At 41.0% G+C, this 15,883-nt stretch overlaps 3 protein-coding genes across 4 annotated transcripts in view; 1 reads left to right on the forward strand and 2 right to left on the reverse strand.

Moving 5' to 3' along the window:
• Positions 1 to 268: 268 nt before the first annotated feature.
• Positions 269 to 4,771, forward strand: dnase1 (deoxyribonuclease I). The gene is made up of 9 exons (XM_042505190.1): positions 269 to 396; positions 1,022 to 1,160; positions 1,261 to 1,349; positions 1,458 to 1,541; positions 1,951 to 2,066; positions 2,993 to 3,105; positions 3,708 to 3,862; positions 4,339 to 4,432; positions 4,577 to 4,771. The coding sequence occupies exons 2-9, from the start codon at positions 1,023 to 1,025 to the stop codon at positions 4,649 to 4,651; spliced, it is 864 nt and encodes a 287-aa protein (XP_042361124.1). The 5' UTR covers positions 269 to 396; position 1,022; the 3' UTR covers positions 4,652 to 4,771.
• A 714-nt stretch (positions 4,772 to 5,485) lies between these two features.
• On the reverse strand, positions 5,486 to 10,751 carry eci1 (enoyl-CoA delta isomerase 1). The gene is made up of 7 exons (XM_042505837.1): positions 10,673 to 10,751; positions 9,581 to 9,694; positions 8,964 to 9,091; positions 8,228 to 8,374; positions 7,666 to 7,787; positions 7,389 to 7,567; positions 5,486 to 6,620 (listed from the first exon to the last, which is right to left on the reverse strand). Exons 1-7 carry the CDS (start codon positions 10,713 to 10,715, stop codon positions 6,454 to 6,456), a joined length of 900 nt encoding a protein of 299 aa, XP_042361771.1. The 5' UTR covers positions 10,716 to 10,751; the 3' UTR covers positions 5,486 to 6,453.
• Positions 10,752 to 13,289: 2,538 nt separating this feature from the next.
• Positions 13,290 to 15,883, reverse strand: part of tspan35 (tetraspanin 35) — an 11,038-nt gene continuing 8,444 nt past the window's right edge. For both annotated transcript variants that reach the window (XM_042505777.1, XM_042505776.1), the window contains 6 exons: positions 15,832 to 15,883; positions 15,174 to 15,248; positions 14,984 to 15,091; positions 14,756 to 14,893; positions 14,574 to 14,663; positions 13,290 to 13,922 (listed from right to left, as the gene is read on the reverse strand). The exon at positions 15,832 to 15,883 is cut by the window's right edge and continues 164 nt beyond it. In XM_042505777.1, coding sequence (XP_042361711.1) covers positions 13,863 to 13,922; positions 14,574 to 14,663; positions 14,756 to 14,893; positions 14,984 to 15,091; positions 15,174 to 15,248; positions 15,832 to 15,883 — 523 coding nt within the window. In that variant the 3' untranslated portion in view covers positions 13,290 to 13,862. The remainder of the gene's footprint in view (positions 13,923 to 14,573; positions 14,664 to 14,755; positions 14,894 to 14,983; positions 15,092 to 15,173; positions 15,249 to 15,831) is intronic.

Consider the following 15,883-nt stretch of genomic DNA (forward strand, 5'->3'; position numbering starts at 1 on the left):
ATAAATCCTAAAAACATCCTAAAGTCCTGAAAGTGTTCCAAAACCTTATAGACATGCTAAAATCCTAAATGTCCTAAAATCCTAGAAACATGTATGGGGCTGCTGCCACTGACCTCTGACCCCTGAACAGAGCCTGCTGAGTCTCTCTGCTGCACCTCGTCCACAACACACCTCCTCCCCTCAGCCCTCCCCAGCCCGACTCAGTCACTCACTCACACACACACACACACACACACACACACACAAACACACAGGCAGGCAGGCAGGTAGATAAAAACCTGCGCAGAGACACTGTTGCTGATTGTGCTCTGAAACTGTAGTTGAGCTTTCGGGGATTCACACAGAGGAGCATCTCTGCAGCCGGACGCCTCGACGCGCTCAGACTCACTGCAGCAGGTAGAGCTTCACCCCTCAGTCCTCTCACTGTCAGCACACACACACACATACACACACACACACTTGAGCCCTTTTTTGTGCTAAATTTCAGCTAATATTCTCTCCTTTTTTTAAGTAGACTTTTATAGATTTTTTGCCAATATAACTGAAATTTAACATGGTGCTCTTCACATTTTTTTAACACACCTTAAATCAAAAACAACAAAAAAATAAAAATGAAATGACAATAATTAAAGTAAAATAAAATGAGGATGAAAGTGTACATTTTATGTTACAGTAACACACACTGTGGTTTTAATCTGTATGGCTAAATGCAGCACAGAGCGACGGTACTGGGTTTGCAGGATTACCGTAACAAAAATCACCACACTTTTTTTTACAACCTTTGCACCAAAAATCACCTCCACACCGTGTGGCCAAGGTAACAGGATCAAATATTCACAAACTACAGTAATACTTTACAGGATTAAAAAAAAGCTGTGAGGAGAGGTCTTGTGCTCAGAGCTGCAGGTGTGTGGTCTGTTTCTCACTCCCACACTCACACCGACACACTGAACCACCACCTGCACGCTTCATATCTTACACACTTTTGAATATGTTTGAAAACGTGAGCGGTTTGGTGCAGGATGCGTTCGCTGTGTGCTTTGGGTGTCTTTGTGGCCCTGCTGCATGTGTCCAGCTGTCTGCGGCTGGGAGCCTTCAACATCAAGACGTTCGGGGACAAGAAAGCGTCCAACTCCACTCTGCTGAACTTCATCACCAAGGTCCGCAGCTGTTCTACATTTTGTTTTCCACATTTGCAAGAAAATATATTTTGAAAGGTGCTGTCCTGATAATCAGATGTGTGTTGTTTTGCGTTTTCAGATTGTGCGTCGCTACGACATCATTCTGATCCAGGAGGTCAGAGACAGCGACCTGTCGGCTACTGAGAAACTGATGGAGCACGTCAACAGGTAAGACTGAGCACACGCCACCTTACAGAGAGCGAATTACTACACACAGAGTATGGTGACATCGCATAAACTGTGTGTGTGTGTGTGTGTGTGTGTGTGTGTTGTTAGAGGCTTTGATGTCAGGTACAGTCACATCTTCAGTGAGCCTCTGGGCCGCAGCTCCTACAAAGAGAGATACCTCTTCCTCTACAGGTAACATCATCACAACCATAAAACCATCATCAGTGAGCAGAAATAACTGTTTTAAAGGCTAATGTCCCTCAGCTCTGCACAGTGTCTCTGTCTCTGTCTCTAATGTGAACAATAACTCATTATTAGTGTTGTTGCATAAACAGATAGGACACATTTAATGGCTGCATCCCAATCACCAGCTTCTACAAACTCCAGATTCACAACTTTATGTGGTGGATACGTTCAAACTTTATGTTTCTCTACATCTCAACAACTTTGCTGTTAATGTGCTGTTATGTTTAGGCACAAAAACCACTTAGTTACATGACTTTAGAAACGGTGATATAATACGTATGAAATGTACAAATATAACGTATCTGTGCTTTGCAGAAACGTACAATGGCAACATTTTCTTGTGGTAAATGTGCAGGGAGCAGACGGTGTCTGTGGCTAAAAGCTACACCTACGATGACGGCTGCGAGCCCTGCGGCACCGACGTCTTCCACAGAGAGCCCTTCGTCGTCATGTTCTCCTTCAGACAAACTGGTGAGCTCACGCTCATTTTATCCTGCTTAGTATTATTATTATTAGTAGTAGTAGTATTATTATTATTATAGATGGCACTCTGCGTCTGGTTCTCACGGTGCCAAAAAAATACACTTAAAAAACTCAACAGCGATGTTTCCAGAAATCGTGACTCGGTTACTCAGGATAGTCGTCACCGTAAACAGTTTTACACAAGAACTACTTTCTTTCTGCTGAACTACACCTGCCAACAGTATCAACGCGCAGAAGGAAGAGTGCATCTACTGTTAGCACGGAGCTGTTTAATGTTACAGCTCAGCCAAGGAGGACGCCATTAACCCTTTGAAACCTGAGCCACCTGGCATGAATTCTTTTAAAAACATGGGAAAAGGCAAGTGGCAATGAAAGCAGTGACACAAAAATTTGCAAGAAATTAGTGAAAAGTATAAGAAAATTACAGAAATATTAGAAAAAAAAGAAAAGAAATGACCTGGGAAAAGTGGTTAAAATTATAAGAATTTTATGACTTAATGTTGAATACATAATTATAATTGTAAATATAGTTACAATTGTAGTTTTTTTTCCCTTTTGTTCCTAGCTTTTTAAAAATAATTCTCTAAATCAACTAATTTCACACAATTTTGTTCTTTCCAAGGTAAGTATTGATTTTTTAATAAAGAAACTGCACCAATGTGCTTTGGGTTAAAATGTTGAAATTCTTGTGACAGTAGTCTGAAAGCAGCACAAAGATGAAGTCGCTCCAGGTTTCACATGTTAATGTTTACATCTCACGCTGTCAGGAGCACGCGCCTTTCGTCCACGAGTAGACGCACGCTTCTGAAAATAACGAGCTTCGGTTTAATTCTACTGCACAGGAAGTGTGTCAGCTGCTACCACATCGAAAAAAATCACCTTTTCTTCTCCTCTTCCTCCCTCCTGTTTTCTAGCTTTGAAGAACTTTGTTCTGATCCCTCAGCACACCTCTCCGAAATCCGCAGTGAAGGAAGTGGACGCTCTCTACGATGTGGTGACTGATGTCCAAAACCGCTGGAACACCAATGTGAATACTCTCCCCACACACACACACACACACACACACACACACACACACACACACACACACACACACACAGTGTGTCAGATTTAGGGGATTTAGCGGCATCTAGTGGTGAGGACTGCAGATTGTAACTGAGTGCAAAGTATGAACTCCTGAATTCCTTCACTGTTTAGGAGATTTGAACTGATGATTTTAACCATAAAAACACTAATAAAGCAGTTTTGCGTCACAAATCAGTGTTTTTCTACACTGCTCATCGTACAGGGACTACAACGGCTGACGCCAAAACTTCAGTGTCCCTCTGTCGGCGGTGTTTGGTTTGTCCGTTCTGGGCCACTGTAGAAACATTTCAGTGCAACATGGCGATCTCCGTAGACGAGGACCCGCTCCTTATGTAGATATAAACGGCTCATTCTATGAAAACACAACCTTATGTCTTAAAGTCTTATTTTCCGGTGATCATGCACTAAAGAAAACACACATATTACGTTCCGTTTTTATCAATATATCCCCAAAATCTGACACACATCCGCTTTAAAATGTGGAGTCAAAGTAAAACGAACGGATATGAGATTAGTGTTTGAAGCACTGCGCTGTCCCTGCAGGACATCGTGCTGCTGGGCGACTTCAACGCCGGCTGTGACTATGTGTCGGGCTCTGACTGGCAGAGGATCCGCCTCTTCACCAACAAGAGCTTCCATTGGCTGATCGGCGACGAGGCCGACACCACGGTGTCACACACGCGCTGCCCTTACGACAGGTAGACACACTACATGTCCACAGGTTATCGCCCTGGATGATTATCGGGGGCGATATTTGGCATTTTGGCACTTATCTGTATCTGCATTTTATTTGAATGATTAAATTAATAAATAATAAAATTAAAATGAATAAATAAAATAAATAATGAGATAAACGTTATTTCAAAAAGATCAATCAATTAAAAAGTGCAAAGAAAGTATTAGCATGGGAGGAACATTTAGTTTGTAAAGCTTCAGGGAGCTATTTTTATTGATTCATTTTAACGTAAATTTTCACGAATCTTTATGATAAAAGTTGCAGGGAACTTGCTGTATTTGATGTTGAAAATCTCAGCTTCTATTTAACATTTGCTGAAGGTTTTTAAAGTTTTGTGTTGGAGTTTGTTTTATTCCAAACTCTAAATACTTACAGAGATTTTCATCTGCACACACACACAAGCACACAAAGCGTTACTCGTCCCGTCCGTCTCTGCAGGATCGTGGTCACCAGTGACATGATGAAGGGAGTGGTGCCCAGCAGCGCTGCCGTCTACGACTACATGATGGACCTGGGTCTCGGCCACAGTATGGTAAAAAAACAGCTTATATCACACTTATAAAATGATTTCACCATATTCATAACGGACACAATTCAACGTGTCATTTAACCCTTTGAAATGTGAGCAAACTGACGTACCGATCTGAGTACTTGATGTTCTCTGCGTCCCTCTCAGGCGTTAGCTGTCAGTGACCATTTCCCCGTGGAGGTGGAGCTGATCGGACGACCTGCTGCTGCTCCTGCCGGATGAATCAGGATCCAAAAACTGCCCCCAGGCCTGCAGGCTGCATCTGAATCATGACCACACATCGTGTCCACACCACACAGCATTGAATTACAAATACCAAAATAAACTAATCTGAGCAAATTATTTCACTGCAAACTTGCTTCTTGGCTCAGGCGTGAAAATGAAGTGTGTTACTGAAGATCTTTGAAAGAGATTAATATTTTGTGGGGGAGACAGCAGCTCAGGATTCAGTGGAAATTATTGTGCTTTTTACTAAATTCTTGCCAAATGTTGGGATCATTTCTTCTTTTGTATCCCAAAAACAAAAGGAAAAATGTAAATGGGTCCGAGGTAGAAAAGAAAAAAAGCAAATCGCTGTATCAAAATTTAAAAATGTTTAAGCGCCTTTTTTCAGGTAAAATTTTGTGTCATTTATTTAGTTGCTCTTTGCCTTCCCATGTCTTGAAGCCAATTTGCTCAGATTTTAAAGGGTTAATTTCAGATGCAGCTCAGCACTGTGTACCAACCTTTACTGGTCATAAATATGCAATAAACACCGTATTTTGGATTTTGGTTAAGCCACTACACAAACGTTGAAAGTTTAGAGTGTCTGGGTGCTCACAACATTATGATGGACGTATATGAAGGCCATGCCCGTACTCACTTATGTTTCTTAAAATTTGGAAATCACAGATCTTTGCACGTTAAACTGAAGCTACGTGCATATCATGACACCAGCAGGAGAAGCACGCCCGACTTTGAAATTCAAAAATAAGATTTGATTTCTCAGTGTGATCGTGACGATCATTTTAAGTCTCCTGAGATAAACTGCTGCCAAAAACAAAAGTGACAGTTTTGTTCCTTTGATTCATTCTTTAATAAACACACTCATCAATCCACCGATGACATACAAACACACAATTATACAGAAAGTTCAACCCCCCAAAAAAATCAAAAACTATACTGCACTTAATGTGTTAGAGGCTTTGCCGCTGCGGGCTGTTCAGATGCACCGAGGGTTACTTTCATTATGGTTCCTGCAGGTACAGTCGAGCGCGGCACTTGGTGGCGGTCTGAGGCTTTGCAGTCGTTCAATCGTAGCTTAAAAACTTGGCGCGGTGCATCTGTCAAGCTTTGGAGTTCTCTGCCTGCCAAAATAATGTTAACGGTGCTGCACTGAGAGAGCTGCGGTACGGGCTGCGTTTCGCTCATCGTTCAACGCGCCCTCGCTGACATCCCCTTCGCACTGGGCTGCGGAGGAATTTAGCACTTGTGGCTGCACCGAGTCAAAGCAGGCTGCGCTGATTCGGGTTAACACTCAGCGCAAAGAAGCCGCCGCGCCAAAGACGGACAACCTCAGAGTCGTGAGCAGTATGTGACAGTCACCTCGCTGAACTGCTGCAGCTCGCATGTGTGCCGTGTGTGCCAGAAAAGTGTTAAAAGGAAATGTGCTACCAGGGGCTGACAGGAAGTGGAACTACAAATTAAAAGCAGCGAGTGTCTGATCTGATGGGACAATGTTAGCACGTCTGGCTAACCAGCTTACTACACATTTCTCAAAATAAGTGAAAACCTTTCAAGGTAAGTGTAATTTACTGATGTTACTTTAAAGTATGCAGAAATATAGATGGAGACATGTAACTGTCAGTGGATCGCTGGTGTCTGTCCTGGACATATTTGTCCCAAACTCACTGGCTGAACACTGTCGTGAAGATGAGCTGCTTTATTTGTACAGCTGACACTGAAAAACTCTTTCAACAACTGTTTATTTGTGTCCCCTTTTCTGTGTGTTTATGTGAGTGATGTCACAGGTCCCCCCGTGTCCTCTAGCCCCGTCTCTTTTTCAGCATCTCCATGTACACGCCGAGCGACTTCTGAATGGAGTCTTTGGTGATGAAGTTGACAAAGTGCTGGATGTCGGCGTCTCTGTTGGACGCTAGCTTGTCGATGGTTTGCTTCCTCATCATGGACTTGGTGAGTTGTCTGGCGTAGTCTGTGAAGTCAGCAGATCAACAGTTCAGCTCACCGATTCCAAAAGTAGAGCCAAGTTTTATCTATTTTTTCTGCCCCTACATTGACGCTGGGACTGTAAATTAATTTGTAGCAGCAATCTGAGTCCGACAGGTGACCGACACCGAAGGACCACGATGTCGCGATCGAGATCGAGCTGAAGTCCCGCAGGTGGAAGAGTAGAAATGTGTCGCAATATTTTCATAACTTCCATACGGGATGCTTCTTAAAGGGACAGCAGAAAGCTACGCGATGTGCTGCTGAGGATGAGGGCAGCAGTAGTAGTGTAGTGTAGTAACCTACACACATCAAAGTCGTTTACACGGCAACGCTTCATGCATGAAACGTTCAACTTTTGTTCACATGAAAACTATTTTTTTTTGGGCCGGGGGGGGCTGTAAAGGCAAACTTTTGAAACTGGGTTCCAGAGTCTTCTGAAAACATCGTGCGGATCCTGAGAATGGCGATGTCACAGCCGCTAATATTTTTGTGAGCTATGAAAATGGTGCCAAGCTGTCCTTAACGGACAACAATGACCTCAAAGCGTCCAAGAAGCAGTGTGTACAAAATATTTGTTCCCTCTTGAATTTTTGGGTGACGTGACAGTCATACTGCCAGTCTCTTTCGGTCAAGTGAAACACTGACTATGGATAAGAACCTCATAAACCAGCTTACCATAATCAGAACTGTACCTTTAATACGATCATTAGACTGTGACACAAACGTCCTGCCTTTAATGCTAAAAGCTTACCTGGAATAGCCAACCACTTGGTCATGGTCTGTGTGGCTGCGGTGAGGACCTGGTCTTCAGGTACCAGCTGGTCCACCAGGCCTATCCTCAGGGCCTCTGAAGGGTTAAAGAGCAGCCCCAGCTCCAGAGCCATCTCTGTGTGTCGGTGGCCTATCACGTTCGACATGGTGTCCTTAAACCTGCAGAGAGCAGCAGCGATTGTTGGTTACAATCAGCTGAAACAGCAGGGGGGCAGCAGGGGGGCAGCAGGGGGGCTGTCATACTTGTAACTCCGTACCAAGGAGGTGCCACGATGCCCAGCAGCGTCTCATTAAGGCCGATGGTGTAACGAGGGTTGTCCGCCATTATCCTGTAGTCACACGTTAAGGACATGAGGCAGCCTCCTGCAGGACTGGAACCCTGTGGGAGGAGCAAACTTCGGCTGAATATACGACACCACTTTCATAATTACAAGATGCTGAAAAGACAGAATACACACTAACCGACTGGCTTCTGCAGATTTTCTATAAATAAAGTTATTAACAAACAAACATGGATATAAGACAGGCAGCAGCGGTGTTTTTATCTGTGCTGAGAAAGAAAAGAAACGGAGAAAATAAATTTGGGTGAGGTCATGGAGGAGCAGACGCTGGGAGAACGGACTCCGCAGACTGCAACGTAGGGATGAGGACAGAACTGCTGACGGCTGACGCTCACAGATTTCTGCGACAACTTTACACACCAGCCGGCCTCGACTCGTGCTGACCGGTGCGGACTGGGACAGAGTCGTCACGATCGCGAATCCTGTTGAGTGTCCTCGGTTTAAGACCGTCGGCGGGTGGACGGGGGCTCATACGTACATTGATGGCAGCGATGGTGACCATGTTGGAGCCGTAGAGTTTGAGCCACATGTCCTGAACGGCTCTCCAGAATTCTCTACAGTGCTCTTGACTTTTCCCGTACATGTCCATGATGTCCAGTCCAGCAGAGAAGACCTTGGGCTGGCTCTGAAAGAAACAAAACACACCATAAACCATCAATTTGTATTGTATGATTTAAAAAGTGTCACACTCCAACAGTGAAATACTAGCCTGTAAAATAAAATATGAAAACAGCGTGCATTTCCTTTCATAAAATTACTAGCCACATTATAACGCACTTTACCCTTTCAAAAACATTGAAAAACACAATGAGCAACGAAATAAGAAATTACCCAAAAATTAGTAGAAAAAAAAGTGAAAAATATTTTATAAGAAACTACTTGAAAATTAGTGGAAAAAAGATGGAATGAGGAAATGACCTGAAAAAGTGCTCAAGGTGAAAAAAATGTAGTAAAATCATTTTAAATATGTAATTGGAATACTTTTGCCATATTATTGTATTATCATTTCTTTTAAAAACATGGAAAGAAGGCAACAAAGCAACAAAAGAAGAAATAACCCCAACAAGTGTCAAGAAATTACAAACAAATACATGATTCTTGCAATTTGTGGAGCATTTCCAAGTTGCTCGTTGCCTTTTTTTATGTTTTTGAAGAAATCAAATCACTTTGCTCAGAGTTCACATGTTAAATACTCGTGAAAGGTTTGACCGTACCGAGGTGATGATGAGGCCGCGGCAGCTCTTATCCATCTCCAGCTTCTCCACTCTGATGCACAACTCGGTGAGGAAGTCTAAGCTGAGGCTGTTGACCGGCGGATTCTGGAGGCACATCACCGCCACACCTGCAGAGACACGGAGAGGCTCCACTTTGACTTCAACACGGTGACGAAAATTCTCCACCAGTTTATCCAAAATGAAAAGAAATTATGAGAAAGGTCAGAAATGACGACATGGAATTTTTTTTAAAGCCAACTCAAGACCTACTTGTTTAGTTTGTGTTTTAGTTGAAATCTATTTATCTATTGACTATTTGTCTCTATAGTTTAGTCTGTTTTACTACTTCCTATGTAATTTAAATATTTTTAACATATTTCTTTTCATTTTCTTTTTTTCATTTACCTCTTATTTATAGTTTAAGTATTTTACTTATTTATCTTTTTATTGTTACTTTTATCATTTTATGTATTTTTTTTTTATAGTTTGACTATTTTGCTTATTTAGCTTTTATTATTACTTTTATAACTTTATTCATTTATTCATTTTTAAAGGATGTGCAGCATTTTTGTCACATTATGATCACACCGCAGATGTACTGATGGCAAAATGTTTACCCGTGCTTTGGTCAAAATCCACCTTGATCTTGGGCGAGGTGGAGCTGCTCCTCCGCTGAGCAACGAGGACGGGAGACACACACACTCTGCCATGACTGCTGCAGGAAAGAAGACCTGCAAACACACACACGCACACACACACACACACAGATTACATTACTCTAATGTACTATTACAATTTATCATCAAATTATATGTGATTAATGTAATTGAGATTAGTATTGTATGAAATATTTAATGTCTTTAGTAACAATAAACATTTAACTACTTAACATTTAACATTTAATACACAGAAAAGTGGCAGAAATAGAAACATAAAGAAAAGTAAACTGGAGAAGGACAAAATGTTTTGCTGTTTAACAAGAATCATTAAGAATAATAACAATCATAAACAAGAATAATTATGTAAAATTGTAGATATTTGATTTTTGGTATGTGGGTGTATGAACATATGTTTACATACATATGTTTTGTTAATTAGAGTACGTTTAAATGAATAAGAAGCTGGTTCATAAAAATTCAATGACTTAATAATTTAATAATTTGAATATGTAAAACACAACATCATGTGTTTGACCATTTCTTTTTTAGATGATTTATTTTAAGGGCACTGGAAAAAAAGCATTTTTGAAAACTTTTTGCTGTTTTTAGTATTTAAATCTGCATCCACTGTGTGGATTTATGCACAAGTCAGAAAGAACTGAAATATCTGACACTTTTGAGTCAGTTATTTCAGCTGTTAGCTCAAGTAAAGACCCCTGTCGTGTCCTGTGACCTTTGTTCCAGTTTCTGCAGAGCACAGTCAACACACAGCAAAGCTAACACGGCTAGCACGGCTAACTGAGCTAACGCGGCTAACTGAGCTAACGCGGCTAACTGAGCTAACGCGGCTAACACGGCTAACGCGGCTAACGCGGCTAATACAGCTAACGCGGCTAACACAGCTAACGCGGCTAACACAGCTAACACGGCTAACTGAGCTAACGCGGCTAACTGAGCTGACACCCGGAGGCGAGACGATAGTTTTAGAAATATTCACAGAATAACAGAATTATATTAGGTGCATATCGATGCATTTTCATGGAGACAAACCTGAAAAGACGGACTTTTTTCTCAGCGCAGCTCTCAAAGCCATTTCGGCTGCTCAGACTCCGGGCTATGACCCGCCCACCCCTGACTCTGATTGGCTAAGGCGTGACGGCCTCTGATTGGCTCAGAAAAGCACAGGCTCAGGTGCAAATGATGAAATGTAGTCCAGATTGTGTATCTGAGTGTAATCAGTGAATTTGCAGCTCAGCTCCTACAATAAGTCTAAAATACACTGTGGAAACTAAATAGTTACATTCAGACTGTTCAGGTCCAAAAATGCTCCATTGAAACCCATTCAAACTGACATTTTTGATCCCACAGCCATCAGAGCAGAAAAACAGGACTTGTATTATTTCTGGGTGTCATTCTGGGCTTTTGACTCTGAATTTGTCATTTTGACTATTTTCCACTTGGTGACGTCATTTTAAAGTGACGTCATCAGGTAGATTTTTTTTTATTTTAAAAAAAGGTCTACCAAAAAAATCAATATCAATATCTAAATGGAGGCTGTATTTAGAGTATTTTCACCACTTAACTGCGCTGTCACACAGCTTTCTCCTTTGGCACTACATTTTACATCCGCCACCAGTCAGCTGTTGGGTCAGAAAGTAGCGCCTGTCACGTGATATTTCGACATACCATATTGGTGCCGTGTTTCGACGTGCTATACTATGACGTTTTGAGCTTTTTGGCATTTCTATGTGTTTTTTTTGTGTGATTTAACGTTATCACGTGTTGCATTATGTTTTTATGTATTGAAAAGAAAATTGAACAATTCTTAGATTTCAAAAAGGAACCCGTTACTGATGATTTATTAGTATTAATGAGTGTAGATGACTGATTAAAGTGAAAAACTGGTGAACATTTATAAGTGACTTTACAAACATCTGTTACTACAGAGCTGATGGTTTATTAGTAAATTATCAAACCTAAAGATATATCTGCTTATCAATGGCTGCTCAGAAAATAAACGGAAACAAACAAATCAGATTATCAGATGGCGAAACTCTATGAATAATTAATAAAATGAACGTCCAGTCCCCGTTAATACATTTCCTAAATGACACACAGAATTATGTTTTCTTTCTTTATTGAATACTTTGAACACATAGAGTATCATTTTTTAATTGTATTTCATTCATTTTTTTACACATAGATCTACATTTGAAAAGCCCTCCAGTGTTTCATACTGTTTCATACACCACCACTGTTTTCCTGGTTCCCAACCTTTTTGGATATATTTTTTCTTCTTTTTAAATAATTTTGTTGTTTTTTGATGGGTGGTTTTCTCTTTCTTCTGAAATTTTTAGGTTTTTGAATGTGTGTGTGTGTGTGTGTGTGTGTGTGTGTGTGTGTGTTTGTTTGTTTTTTCCAAGAAGTTTTTTTTAGCAGTGGGCACTTTTAATACTTTAAGTACATTTTTCTGATTATACTTACTTTTACCTAAGTACCATTTTCAGTGCAGGACTTTTACATGTGACAGAGTATTTTCACAGGTTCACAGGGTAGTATTAGTACTTTTACTTTAGTAAAGGGTCTGAATTCTTCGTCCAGCTCTGGGTGAGAGCGTGTGGAAACGGGAGCGTTTTTTACTGACGGGCCACCAAAAAAAAGGGGACTGTGTATTTGATTCAGAAGACGTGCAGTTACGCCTGGTGGTCTAACTCCAAAGTATGACAGTGTCAGACAGGTATTTTACCTCACATTAACCCTCACACTCCAAAGATCACAAGCGCCCCCCCTCAGGACCAGGAAGTCTCTTTCCAGACTGTAAAGCAGCAAATGGAGCCAGAGTCCAGAGCGACTCACTGCTGAGTCCAGGGGACAAACCGCCGCTTTGGGACTCACGGCTTTCTTCATTATCTGAAAGTAAACGGCATTCGCTCAAAGTTACACATTAACGCACGCTTTTGTATTTTTATCAGACTTAATAAAGCCGCACAATCAGCTCGATCCCATTTCAGATAAATATAATGTGCTGTACGTTATCTCGTCCAAACAAAACTCTGAATTTCCTCCTGTTTCCACCGTTTACAGTTTCAGGCTGATGGTACCCGGTGGCACCGATATTCAGCACGGTCGGCACAAGAAAATGTTGGCATCGTACGTTTCTGCAAACCATAGCTAACATTTGCATGTTCAACACGCACACTAACCCTAACCCGAGACGTGCACGAGCTGACCGTCACGGGAGGCGGCGGGGATGCTGGGAGGTGTGACGCAGACGCAGCAGACCCATATGTTTCTAGGATTTTAGGACGTTTTACAGGTTTTAAGAAGTTTCTTGCATTTTAGGATATTTTTAGGATTTTAGGGTGTTTCTAGGATATTAGGACATTTTTTGAATTTTAGGACAATTCTGGGATTTTAGGACGTTTCTAGGATTTTGGGACATTTCTAAGATTTTAGGACATTTTTAAGGTTTTTGGACATTTGTTGGATTTTAGGACATTTCTTTGATTTTAGGATGTTTTCAGGATTTTAGGAAGTTGCATGGATTGTAGGACATTTCTAGGATTTAAGGACATTTCGAGGATCTTTGGACATTTGTTGTGCCTCCCTCCCCTTCAAAATAAATGCAAAATGTCACACATTTTATGCACATAAACCAACTCAAAAACTCACCAGGGCCTACAAATACTTTTCACTTTAATTCAAAATTGATCACCATACAACATACACACAAATAATGTAGCATTTCTGTTGCTTTTTTTTTTTAAAAGCTGCGTCATGGCAACGACATTCACAGTGTTTCTCCTGGAGTCCAGCGCAGCAGCCTTTGTTTCATTATCACACTGAACCTCAGACTGTAATAAAGATATATTTCGATATACAGTCTATGTGCAGAGCACGGATGTCGTGTGACTCCTCATCAGCTGGCCGTGTGTCCCAGACGGTAGCACTGCGCGACATTTAAAATAATCTCTGCTGAAGGCTGTGTTTTACTGAGTGTAGTGTTCTTGAGAAAAAGATCATGTACATTCATATGCGGCATCTATTAGACAGATTTAAATGTAGTAAAAATAGATTTGTTATTCTGTAATTATGATTGCACAAGATCTGACATGAACTGTCTTTGACGATTTTAGCGAGACAGAGAGCATCGTCCTTTCTCCTCCAGAGGCTATACAGGAAGTACCTCCAAAGGCTCCAGTGATCCGAATCATCCGTCTGAGGCTTTTTCCTTCTGCAGTTAGTCCTCTCTGCTCTTTATTCTGCAGTAAAGGATCATGGAGACAACCATGGCACATATCTAAGGAGAAAACACACATTCATAAGTAAAGAAAATGTGAACAAAAAAGAAAGGATAATATGTTATTCAAGGCATGTTTTTAATAGCTGGGGTTTATTTTGTGTAATATCTATCTATCTATCTATCTATCGAGGATTTTTGAGTTGTGATGACAAATTTGACAGAAAAATATCTACGCAGTTTGCTTAGAAGCATCACTTTAGTTAACCATTCATGAAAAACTTTTTTTTTTTGTAGAAAAAAAGGTCTGTTACTATTAGATGATTAGATTATTTGTCCACTGGAATGGACAGAAAATATAACTAATAATAAAGTATTGTAATAAAAAATAAAAAATAAAATGCTAATAACTTATGAGTGCATTTAGAGAAATAAAAAATATGTGCATCAGTAAAAATACCGTGTAAATGAAATCTGTATTATTCTTTAATTTCACACCTGTATGTAAAAACTTAAAATACTGTATGTGCTTTATGCACTAGTATACAACACATATTGTGTGTGTGTGTGTGTGTGTGTGTGTGTGTGTGTGTGTGTGCATCTATCTCTCTGTCTGTCTATAAACACACTCTCACAAACACTCACACAAACACATATATATAATTTTATATTTTTATTTTATATTTTAAAAAATGCGAGATAAGGTCATACCTCCAGGACTGCGATTCCCAGGGCCACAGCTGCAATCCCCACCGTGTTGTCATCAATCAGCTGCTTGATCTTTGGGAAGCACCCGGGGATCTGAGGACGATCAAGAGTCGAGGTAAAAACGTCTTCATTCTTAACGATTTTGGATCATAGACATGGATGTACTCTCCGCATAAAGCACATACCGTGACTCTGTCTGCCACTGTCTGATTACACGGGTTACTGGTACCCTCACAGCACTGAGGTGGGTACCGCTTGCCGTGGTCTTCATAATATGGAGAGTCCGTGAAGTCTGAGGCGTTGTAGAATCCACAACAGTCTAACTAATGTGGACACAAAGAGAGTTCATGTCACACAAAGTGTCGGTGAAATATTGCGTGAAAACGATCACATTGTGCAGCAGAAGTACAAACCGTGGTCATCGTCGTATTCCACAGTCCTGTGATGTCAGGATTTTTCCCAAAGTCGTTTTTGATGTTCTGACTTGCTGCCACGCCGACCTTGGTAATTAACTCGTCTGCCTAAAGTGGAAGCATACGATGCATCTTTGCATCTGAGTAAGTGGAGGCAGCATCTGTCATGATAAGACTGTAGTTCACTTACCAAGGGTCTGAAAACCAAGATCACGATCGCTCCTGCAACCTCCGCGATGAAGACCACCAGGATGATGATGAAAAACTGGGAAAGAAGTCCAAGTGTTAAAACCTTTTATCAGAATGGGAATTTTAAAATCAACATTTCTATCAGAGTTAATGTGTTAAAAGGGGCTCTATGTGAAATTTAGAACATATGAGCTGTCTGGACACGGTTCTCATTCCCAAGCGGTCAAATACCAACACTTTTGCAGTGATTTTAGCGAAAGATCCCAACACCAAATAATATTAATATTAACCATAATAATAACAATAAAAAATAGCATTTTTATAGCACTTATCAAAGTGCTTTACGCATAAAACCTGGGATGTTTTTCAAAACAACTTGGCACATTGGGGCTTCAGGACACTTGGTTTACTTTGGACAAGCAGTATGGAAACATTTAGCGGTTTTATTGTGTTTTTTTTGTTTTTTTTATTTGAATCCTGGTCACGGTTTGCTTCAATTGTTTGGGAGATGAGTGTATGCCCTTTTCCCTGCAGACCTCCAGCAGTGTTTTGTGGACTATAAAAATTCACCCGACTTCCCATTGGCATGAGGGCGAGCAGATGATGTCTGAATTTTCATTTTGGGTGAACTTCTCCTGACAGCGCAGACAGCGACCTACCAGCAGCAGCATGCACGTGCTCTCTCTGATGGCTCCACAGCAGCCCAGAAAG

Source organism: Plectropomus leopardus, chromosome 17 (genome assembly GCF_008729295.1).
Source record: "Plectropomus leopardus isolate mb chromosome 17, YSFRI_Pleo_2.0, whole genome shotgun sequence".
Classification (NCBI taxonomy): domain Eukaryota; kingdom Metazoa; phylum Chordata; class Actinopteri; order Perciformes; family Serranidae; genus Plectropomus; species Plectropomus leopardus.